General features: G+C 43.6%; 1 protein-coding gene across 2 annotated transcripts; it reads right to left on the minus strand.

Moving 5' to 3' along the window:
* Positions 1-970: 970 nt before the first annotated feature.
* LOC125561822 (polyunsaturated fatty acid 5-lipoxygenase-like) lies at positions 971-10,083 on the minus strand. 2 transcript variants are annotated; one of them, XM_048726311.1, is made up of 11 exons: positions 9,923-10,083; positions 9,617-9,685; positions 7,436-7,787; positions 6,959-7,097; positions 6,595-6,707; positions 6,073-6,307; positions 3,508-3,869; positions 3,038-3,144; positions 2,227-2,311; positions 1,919-2,137; positions 971-1,699 (listed from the first exon to the last, which is right to left on the minus strand). In XM_048726311.1, the coding sequence occupies exons 2-11, from the start codon at positions 9,682-9,684 to the stop codon at positions 1,466-1,468; spliced, it is 1,914 nt and encodes a 637-aa protein (XP_048582268.1). In that variant the 5' UTR covers position 9,685; positions 9,923-10,083; the 3' UTR covers positions 971-1,465. The 2 variants fall into 2 exon arrangements, 1 of the variants encoding a protein (XP_048582268.1); XR_007307512.1 differs by having other exon boundaries at positions 1,557-1,699; positions 1,919-2,111.
* Between the last annotated feature and the right edge of the window lie 896 nt (positions 10,084-10,979).

The raw sequence follows: 10,979 nt of genomic DNA on the forward strand, positions 1-10,979 counted from the left end.
CTTGGTCAAAGCCCTGGATGCGATCTCGTTGGGTGCTTAGCCCTGGGCAAACGAGTATGGACACTTTGCTAACAGAGCAGGTGAACCGCAACACAAAGGGAATGATGGCAAAACATGTTGCAGAATACTCCACAATCCTCAAGCAGCAAAGCATTGTTAGCTTGGTGGTGGTAAAGGCAAAAATATACGTTTACTTAAGCACAGATTAGGTTTTACTGTCGAATTCGTTGTATCGCGATTTGTTTTTTTCTTTTCTGTCCCGCCAGTCAAATTATTCTACGCCAATCAGATTTTTGCCATCTCTCGCCTAGTGCAGGTGCCTGGGTTTCTGTCGCGACACTGGTTTTCGTCCAGAGGATAGCCAGGGCGACAAAGCGAGTCTCTGATTGGCTCAGAATGGTTTTACTGACGGAACAGAAAACCAAAACAAATCGTGTTTTGAAAACGCGGGTCGCGATACAACGGATTCGACAGTAAGACCCTATAATGATACTAATTCCTTGATTTTAGACGCTTGGAACAAGACTAGTATCCTCATGCCCTCCTCCCACCACCAAGTTCTTATAGGCCAATGACTGCCCCTAAAAGTTACGAGTACGTCACTAGGGGCCTGTTCATAGAAAGCAGGTTAGCGCTAACCCAGGGATCTCGAAATTTGATTGGATAAAAAAAGCATTCAACCCTGGGTTAGCTTTAACTTGCCTTATAGGCGGCCAGAAGTACAGACCTCAGTTTTACAGTATCACCTTAACAGCGTCTTTGTTATCACAGATTCATGTATTGCATTCTCGCTACACGCTCACTGTATTCTCAGCACTAAATGTCGCGTCGCATTATTTTATAGCTAATAAATTACTATTCTATGCAGTGTCTGTTTTTTTCAGAAGTACTCCCTTCCTCCGCAGACCTATCGGACGCTTAGTCCCAAGCAGTTACTTCCTCTCGCTTACGGGTGAAAAAAACGCCACCATTCGGAGTTTTGATTTTACATTTATTTTATATTTCACGCAGATCCACTCGGGTGCCAGAGGCTCCAGCCTACGCTAACTTTGAGCCGAAGAGTAGCGACCTTCAATGGCGAAGCAACGAGTTAAGCCAAGAAAGCATAAGATATGCGTTCTTGGTTAAGCCTAGAGCCTCTGATTCCCATTACAAACAAACTCACTTAAAAGCCGCATTGTCACTAGTTTACTTCCGGAGGTCCGACGGAAACCTCAACCGTTAAAAGACAAAAGAATCTATTACAATCCGAGATATATAACAGGCCATCCGTTCTAAATTATCAATCATAACCCCAAAGAAACTTCCCATAGACACACTGCTTTCAATATTTTGAAATATTTTTCGCGTTTTCCGTTAAAAATGATCGGAGATTGTTATGTAATCGACCGGAAGTAAACTGGTGACAATGCGGCTTTAAACCGTTACATGTAAGTTTACTTTGTTAAATGCAAATTTACGCTGTTCATGTCTGAATGCCATTTGGGAGCCATCGCGGAATAAAGTAGGGGTAGGCCAGGTGACCATCTTTGAGCCTGCGGTTATTAATTCTGATGAGCAGCGGTTCCACCAGCTCGTTGAGCCTGCAGAAATTGCGGTATACAACGCGACGGGCTGCGCGGTCTTCTAGAAATGATGCGTAGTCAAGAAGTCTATCGTAACGAAAAGTGCCTAGGCTAGATGTGAAGGCACACTGGGTCTGTAGAATTAACAACAGGATGATATCATTGTCACAGACGTGAAGCATCTACTGACCTGAAGCCCCCGGCGTCACAATAACATACAAATGGCGTCAAATTGTCCAACGATAATTCACTAAGTAAAAACCGTAAATAAGTTCTAGCTTCCTAGCTATCCAGAAGTTTTGGGCATAGAGTACTTTTCAATATATAAAGAAGCATGGTCTATACTTTATTACCTCAGAAACAGTCCGGAGCGGTAGGTTGAGCAGGCTGAAGCGGTCAGCGGGTGCTCGGCTGTCGTTGTACAACTTTGTCGGGGCGTTCGGCACGTACGAAACATAATCAGTCAGTGGATAATTCACTGCCGTATGGCGACCGATAACTATCCACAGAAACCGAGAGATTATCGATCGTAATTGCATCACGGACCTGATGGAGGTAGGGAAACGACGGATCTACATTACGAAAAACAGGATATATCTTAAATCTGAGTTTTCACGTATCCCTTCATATCATCAGATATTCCCTAATGCTGCATTCTCACCTTTCCGTTCCCATCAACAGATATTTCCTTGGCAAATGCTTGTAGCTCTTTATCCTCGAGGACGTCTTCCTTCTTTTTGTAGTATCTGAAGTTGTGAAAATGTTGTGTGCTATCAAAGACTATCAGGAATCAAAGTACACAAAGGTGGTTCAGATATTTGTTATATCGTATATGGCCAAAGCCCCCCCGGGGGGGGGGGGGGTTTTTAGGGGGTATCCGAGAAAAAAAGGATTTTCTCTTAAAAATGGTATTTTTAAGCCTCCTGAGGTATTGTTTAGGTTAACAATTTTTGGTCGTGCAGGTATTTTTTAGGGGTATTTTTCGAATTTTCCGACGAGCATCCCTATCGCTTTTACCTTGAAGAACTTCTCGGCGAGACTATCACGCTCTAAGTCAGCATGAAGCGTCCGCCATATTGAAAAGTGTGAGTCTGCGCGCAAAGCATCATGGAGCTAACAGAAAGGGAGTAGCCTGGGGACGAGGCTAACGTGGCCATATCTGAAGCGTATAAGCTAGGGGAGGGGGCCATCCCTTGTATTGCCATCTACCTCCATATGTCCTTATGAAAAATGCCCTCCAAATATCCCCGAACCGCCTGGCTACGGCCTTGTATCAGCTTTGATACCATCTTTTCTTACTTATGTGCGGTATTTGAAGAAAGGGAGGAGCTTGCCCTGACAAAAATAAATTTACGCGCAAATCCCATGAATAGTAGTTTTCTTACGGTAAAAGGGGCTCTCCCTTACAATTTTACCTTTGTTGTTGGCGCATTTTCGTTTGGTGTATATCTCCATTAAAAGGTCGTACTTACATTTGCACATACTCCTTAGTAAAGCGCTCGAGAGCCCTGTTGAGAATCTTGCCATCGTCTCTGTATGGGTAGTACGGTAAAGTACCACGATCATCCACGCCTCGGTTCTATGAAAATAATCCATATGATATCATGTGGATATGAAAAGCAATCATTATGGATCCATGCTAGATAAAATGTATATGAATAAGAACAGGTTTGCAGAGATTTTGCGAAACGTCCCAAAACGACAACTTTAACCTAATTTTAAGATTTTTCCACTTGGCAATAAATACGTTCCAAATCACCCTGTAAAATTGCATGTTGCGAGAAGTACTTTTGATAGCTCAATCAGGATGGAACATAAGTTTAGTAAGAGGCTCGCTTCTTCCTTTTTCATCAAGAGAACGTTGTGTTTGTTGTACAGGGAATAATTTTACCATTTATCTCTTTGCCCCTCCCCACCCTGTCCTGGTCGGGCTTGTGCTTACAATGAGATCCTCGGTAAAGCCATGAGCTATCCAATCCTCGCTCTTTGCCGCGCCGGAGACAAGCTTACTTGCGCCTTTCCATCCGTAAGCGTATAAAGTGTGCATGAATTGTCCGGGTGCCAAAAGAGCGGGCGCACACAAAACATTGGCGGTGAGGACCCCCCGGCAGTGAAACTTTAGCATCTGGTACAGAGGGTGCTTGTGGGACAAGTGTCTCTCCATGCTCACGCAGACAGCCTCGGCAACTAAGTGGGCGTGGCTAAGATGGTCCACCATTTGGCTGTACCCGCCATCGGTCACTTGCACGTTCAGTTTAGCCAGGGTCCATTTTCCTCCGTCTTTGGGTGTGAAAACGGCAGAATCTGAACAGTCGTTGAAAAATGAGAATTTTGTTCAGGTTATTTAGGACTTATATATTATTTAGGGTTAATGGCGCGTTATTGAGAGCCACAGAATTATGCTTTAATCCTAATGCCAACTCTAGCTTACCCTAGAGTAGTCAAGGCTTCGTCCGTAATGGGACCAAGGACCCAATCCCTGGATCCAATGTGCCTTCCTACCTAGTCCAGTCATTGGTTCGCCCCTGATGGGGGCCGACATAGCGTGGACAAAGATTCACCCTTGATGTTAACAAAAGAACTATTTTCTTTTTAGAAGAATGACACATCCCTCGTGTGACCAAGAACCCCATCCCTCGTGTGACCAAGAATCCCATCCATCGTGTGACCAAGAACCCCATCCCTCGTGTGACCAAGAATCCCATCCATCGTGTGACCAAGAACCCCATCCCTCGTGTGACCAAGAATCCCATCCATCGTGTGACCAAGAACCCCATTACTCGTGTGACCAAGAACCCCATCCCTCATGTGACCATGAACCCCATCCCTCATGTGACCATGAACCCCATCCCTCGTGTGACCAAGAATTCCATTCCTCGTGTGACCAAGAACCCCATTCCTCGTGTTACAAAGAATCCCATTCCTCGTGTGACCAAGAATCCCATTCCTCGTGTGACCAAGAATTCCATCCTTCGTGTGACCAAGAATCCCATCCCTCGTGTGACCAAGAATCCCTTCCCTCGTGTGACCAACAATCCCATTCCTTGTGACCAAGAACCCCATCCCTCATGTGACCAAGGATCCCATCCCTCGTGTGACCAAAGATCCCATCCCTCGTGTGACCAAGGATCCCATCCCTCGTGTGCCTAAGAATCCCATCCCTCGTGTGACCAAGAATCCCATCCCTCGTGTGACCAAGAATCCCATTCCTCGTGTGACCAAGAATCCCATCCTTCGTGTGACCAAGAATCCCATCCCTCGTCTGACCAAGAATCCCTTCCCTCGTGTGACCAACAATCCCATCCCTTGTGACCAAGAACCCCATCCCTCGTGTGACCAAGGATCCCATCCCTCGTGTGACCAAGGATCCCATCCCTTGTGTGACCAAGGATCCCATCCCTCGTGTGACCAAGAATCCCATCCCATCCCTCGTGTGACCAAGAATCCCATCCCATCCCTCGTGTGACCAAGAATCCCATCCCTCGTGTGACCAAGAATCCCATTCCTCATGTGATCAAGAATCTCATCCCTCGTGTGACCAAAAATCCCATCCCATCCCTAGTCTGGCCAAGAACCCTATCCCTAGTGTAGCCAAGAACCCCATCCCTCGTGTGACCAAGAATCCCATTCCTCGTGTGACCAAGAACCCCATCTCTCGTGTGGCCAAGACCCCCATCTCTCGTGCGACCAAGAACCCCATCTCGTGTGACCAAGAATCCCATCCCATTCCTCGTGCGACCAAGAACCCCATTCCTTGGTTGACCAAGAATCCCATCCCATCCCTCGTGTGACCAAGAACACCATCCCTTATGTGACGAATAACCGAATCCCTCGTGCGACTAAGAATCCCATCCCATCCCTCCTGTGGCCAAGAACCCCATCCCCCGTGTGACCAAGAACCCCATCCCATCCCCCGTGTGACCAAGAACCCCATTCCATCCCTCGTGTGACCAGGAACCCCATCCCAACCCTCCTCCTTTGTTTCTAGCCTGAACAAAGGTTCACCCTTGATGTTAACAAAAGAACTATTTTCTTATAAGAAGAATGACACATCCCTCGTGTGACCAAGAACCCCATCCCTCGTGTGACCAAGAATCCCATCCATCGTGTGACCAAGAACCTCATTCCTCGTGTGACCAAGAACCCCATCCCTCATGTGACCAAGAATCCCATTCTTCGTGTGACCAAGAACCCCATTCCTCGTGTTACAAAGAATCCCATCACTCGTGTGACCAAGAATCCCATCCCTCGTGTTACCAAGAATCCCATCCCTCGTGTTACCAAAAACCCCATCCCTCGTGTGACCAAGAATCCCATCCCTTGTGACCAAGAACCCCATCCCTCATGTGACCAAGGATCCCATCCCTCGTGTGACCAAGGATCCCATCCCTCGTGTGACCAAGGATCCCATCCCTCGTGTGACCAAGAACCCTATCCCTCGTGTGACCAAGAACCCTATTCCTCATGGGGCCAAAAACTCCTCTGGATTAACCAAGGATCCTCCTACCTGGTTTGTAGTCCATCTGTATGGCCACGGGCTTAAGGGTGTGGCTCCCTTTCCATCCCCACCTTTTCCAGTACCAATTTTTCGGCGGTTTCTCTTCCACTGATGCAAAGAGGGCGATAGGAGAATAGAAAGGCCAAAGGGTGCGATTAGCATGGTCATCTACGATGTCCTTCATGAATACCATGTCATCGGCAAGTGGGTAACGAAGAGCAAACAACAGGCCTTTTTCGATAACCTTAAGAGACAATGACCATATCTATAAAATCTACACCTTCGCAGTTATAATTAGATGCAAATACGGAGAGGAAAACAAAAGACTGATCATTAATTATTAACAATTGACAAAATACAGTGGTATCTCCATTAAGCAGCAAACCTCGGGAATTAGATTGGTGGCCGCTCAATAGAGGCTGGGAGCGTGATAGATATACCACTGTAAGGGTAAGGCATGATAGATACAATATGATAGATAGGTGAAATTATTATTAGGAAGAGAAATGATCAGGCATTTGATAAACCAACCTCTTTCAGTTTTTCGTTGTTGTTTATCCTTCTTCCAAGAGCTTCTCCCACGGCCTTCTTCCAGTTGAAATTTGGGTTGAGGTTTTTTTTAAGATTGCTGAATGAAAGTCCCACTATCAAATAAAACCTTAAACATTAATCTTGTATGAGAAACTATGATCTCGCGGAATGATGGGAAAGGGGAGCTTCTAAGGGTGATCTGTTGATATCGCCTTTATCAGACAAGGTGACCTGTTGGTCTTACCTTTATAAGACCAGAAGACCTTTTGCGTTACCTTTATCAGAGAATGTGGCCTGTTGGTCACCGAACAAGGTGATTTGTTTGGTTTTAACTTTATCACACAAGGTGACCTTCTGATTGTACCTTCATCCGAGAGAGTGACCTGTTGCAGACCAAGTGGGTTTGCTCCAGCAAGTCGCTGCTCTGTAAAATACTTGTCCGAAAGGTATTTGGTGACGTCCATCTGGAATGGTTCGTACTCAGATGGGAGGCGCATCTTGTGCTATGGTTACACCAGAAATGAACTTTTATACGTAAATGAGATAGCAACATATCAACACTTCCACCATCATCACTAGAAGCATCGCCATCAACAGCACAGCCGTCCAGGCGCATGCTCAAGGGGGTGCGTCCACCTCTCATGGACCGCCAAAAGTATGTCATTTCTTATTGAAGGACCGCCAAAAATAATTCTATTTTCCATATGAAACCTGGCTTTACACCTCTCCCCCCCCCCCTTCCCACCACAAGAATTCCTGGATACACGCCTGGATACAACATCAATAGCATGATGATCATATCATATGCATTGTTTTTAACTATCTAGTAGTAACTCCTTACCCCAAACGCTTTCTCCAAGGCAGTGCGCATATATTTGTTCAATTCCAAGAAATCTCTGTAAGTCATCTCCTCTGGTCTGCCTTTAGTCATGTCTTTGTAGAGCTCTTGAAACTTGCGCCCTGCTGCCACCATGGCAGCGTACTCTGTTAGATGGCTACTAAGCATCGGCTTGTCCTTCACGAACTTTGGATATTCCTTCGTGGACACTGCAAGGCGAGCATAAGGCATAGCAGCCGAAGGGGCGTTCAATTTAAACTCTTTCTGCTGCTTGTAGAGGCCCGCCTTTCTCTTTATGGAACATGCCGGGGTGACATACTGAGGAAGGGACACTTTGCAGTAACCTTTCTCAAACCTGAAATATGAGGAGAAAAGAAATACTGGTCATTTGGCATTGATGACAGAGATCATAGAGTCGCCTCTATATGTGTTTTGAGGGGTTGGAGGGTATGCTATGAAATGCAAGGCTGACAAAAGTATTTGATCATCATTTTGGTCTTACATGTTTCTTTCTATGCTGAACAACTTTGACCAATCAGATTCGGCTTGAACACTGTAAACATTTTGACCATTTTTGAAAAAAAAAAAAAACAGCCAATCAGGTTAGGGTGTTCCCACGCTCAATCGACAGACAGAAATGAAAAAGTAAACATTCTTTAGAGGAATACTTTCGATATACACGCTGTACTATGAATTATCTAGAAGAACTCAGGTATATTTCTGTGTAATGTCAGCTTAGATTTTAATAAATTATATTCAGTTAAACTCAGCGCGGAGCTCCATAGTTATAGAAATTGGTCATAAACTAGGTGACTCAAAAATTGTGGTCAATGTCACACGCTGTCAGCTATCTGTACCACTCACGTGACCATGCGACCAGGCCAGCTAAGTGATTGATCGCTCTAAACCAATGAGAGAGTTCTAGTTCCAGCAAGAACCGGGGGGACTTGAAAAAGACGGGGGATTAAGCCTATTCTGACTTTCGACGTAAAACGAATGTCGGAATGCATGATTGCAGAAACGAATTAACAAGAAAAAGTGAGAAAATGCAACTGATTAGCCAGTAAAATGGCCGTATGAAAATGAGAATTTGAAGGATATGTCTGTCTAAGGAACTGCTTTGTACTTTTACATGCTTGAAATATTATCTGCACGACTTCTTTACCTCTCGCGGTGGCTGACGCAACATAAAATCGTGCAAGGGGTATTCGTGCATCATCAGTCAACCTTTCAACTGCAATAGGAATGCCTTGGGGGCGCCAATGTGTAATTAAGTAATTTAGTGAACATAAATGGGATAAAAACATGTCCCAAGTAAATAGGAAATCGCAGATTCAGATGTCCAAATAGATAAACCACCGAACGATTAAGTAAATATTGCTTGGAATTTGAAACCAGCTTTTCAAATTGTTTTTTTGCGCGCGCGCCGACGTGCACTGGAATGATGCCATGAGCGCGCGCTGTTTGAAGTTTTTTTTTTATTGTCTTTGGCGTTTGCGTAGGATTAGAAATAATTTTATAAAAGAAATATAACATTCTTTTTGTGGCTTCGTTGAGTTTTGAAAACCCCGGTGTTTGTAAGTGGAATATTCGATCAGACGTTGTTATTATGGATCTCTATTTATCCTAGTCTACTAATTCTAGTCTAGAAACTCTATTATGGTCATAACCCTAAACTGCCCAAAGATTCTTCATATAAAAATATGGTAATAAAGCTGGCTCCGCTTTTAGGCAGTGCCTAAATCTATATATTATAAAATAAAAAAGTGGAGGTGGTGGTGGTGGTGGTGGTAGGGGGGTCACGATTTTTGGGCTTGGATTTGAAGGGGTGCACAAAATTTTGAGCCCAGGAATTGCAAAAATACCGACCCGACCCTCCCCCCCCCACACACAAGTAATTAATGACCGCTCCCTTGCGTTAGTTAGAATGAAGGAAGCAAGAACGCGTTAACCAGAATATTAAAAATTACAGCAATAAAAGTTTTACTTTTTATGATTTACAGTATATGAGTAGAGACACTGAAAAGGATCAAAAGTAAGGATTTAAACAAGAACATAGCGGTTAGTAGAACTAAGGGTGCTCGTAGGCGATATTAAGTGGCGAAGAGCAATAAATCTACATCCTGGTAAATCTAGATATCTTTTCAAGCAATGCTTTTTAAGATTATAATTTTTTAGACTCACCCATTGATTTGAACCGTTTGCAGCGCGACAAAGAAGAAGAGGAAGCCAACGAGGCCATAAGTCCACATCCTGTGAATGTGTCAAAAATGTGAACGCTGTGACTAAGAGAAAACGTATTTTATGCATATGACCAATTCTTACATAGAACCTAATGCTGAGCACTCTAGAGTGCTTGTTTGTATTTATTATGTGCAGAAGTGAGGTAATCTTTTCAGATACTCTCAAGGCAAATGCCAAAGCCAAGAGCAGAAGAGTGTTTTAGGCAAAAAGGAAATACAGATAGGCTAATAGGTTAAAGCTAATTACCTTGTGGTTTTCCGTAGAAGATGAGCCAAAGCGTTTCCCTCAAATAGCTCGATATCTGTGAAATGGCAGAGTTATATGTGGACAAGCACTCACACACCCACATATGATGACGGACCACTGAATATTGTGTAGCGTCTTAACCCTTTCAAGTAGCGTCGAAATTTACACAACATTGCACAACTTGTTCTGGTTTATTGCCTATTCCCTAAAGAACTCTTTTGTTTTCTGATTGGTGTCTTTTTCTTGGCATGCAAACAAGTAATTTACACAATTTCAACATATGCTTTCAGGCATATGCTTTCAGGTATTTTACGGAACATCTTGCAAGTACTTTGATTAGGAAAAGAAAACAACTGGGCATGGATAGTCCGGACGATCTCACGATTTTTTTTTATAACAACATCTGATATTCAGTTGAGGCTGGGTAGTTTTTATTTTTGGAGCATTTTAAGGCTGAAAACGTTCCTAACGATATTCTTAAATTCTATTGTATAAATACAAAAAGCCCAAATTGTCGTGAACCAGAAGAATAAATACAATACACCAAAAACTTGTATTCGACTCTGCTCTGCTCTGTCGAATACTAGCTTTCGGTGTATTATTCTTAAATTCTATGGTATATAGAAATATAATACCCAATTAATTACACTTTTTGCTGTTCATTAACGGGAAAGGGACATTCATTTGTGCCAAAAGTTACATCGATAGCGGTATTGTACGTTCATCAACATCGCACGAAACATCATTTAGCGTGACTCGACATTCAATAACTATAATCGAATATTCGTGAACATTTATTAGCATCAGCGGAGAAACAATAACGCACTTGTACAAAAATCGTAATTTCTAACGTTTTAGCAGTAAGTAACGCGGAATCCCTCAACTGCTAAAAACGTTAGAAATTACGATATTATAGTGTACCCAGGCGACGGAAAACATTCAAAACCGACAAGTACAATTCAGATTCGGTAGCCCTTTCTCACTTTGAATCCACTAGGAAGATGTAGTGTATTAGCACACTTTACTTAAGTATCATATAACAGAGATGACGTTATTG

The sequence above is a fragment of the Nematostella vectensis genome, chromosome 4 (genome assembly GCF_932526225.1).
Source record: "Nematostella vectensis chromosome 4, jaNemVect1.1, whole genome shotgun sequence".
Classification (NCBI taxonomy): Eukaryota; Metazoa; Cnidaria; class Anthozoa; order Actiniaria; family Edwardsiidae; genus Nematostella; species Nematostella vectensis.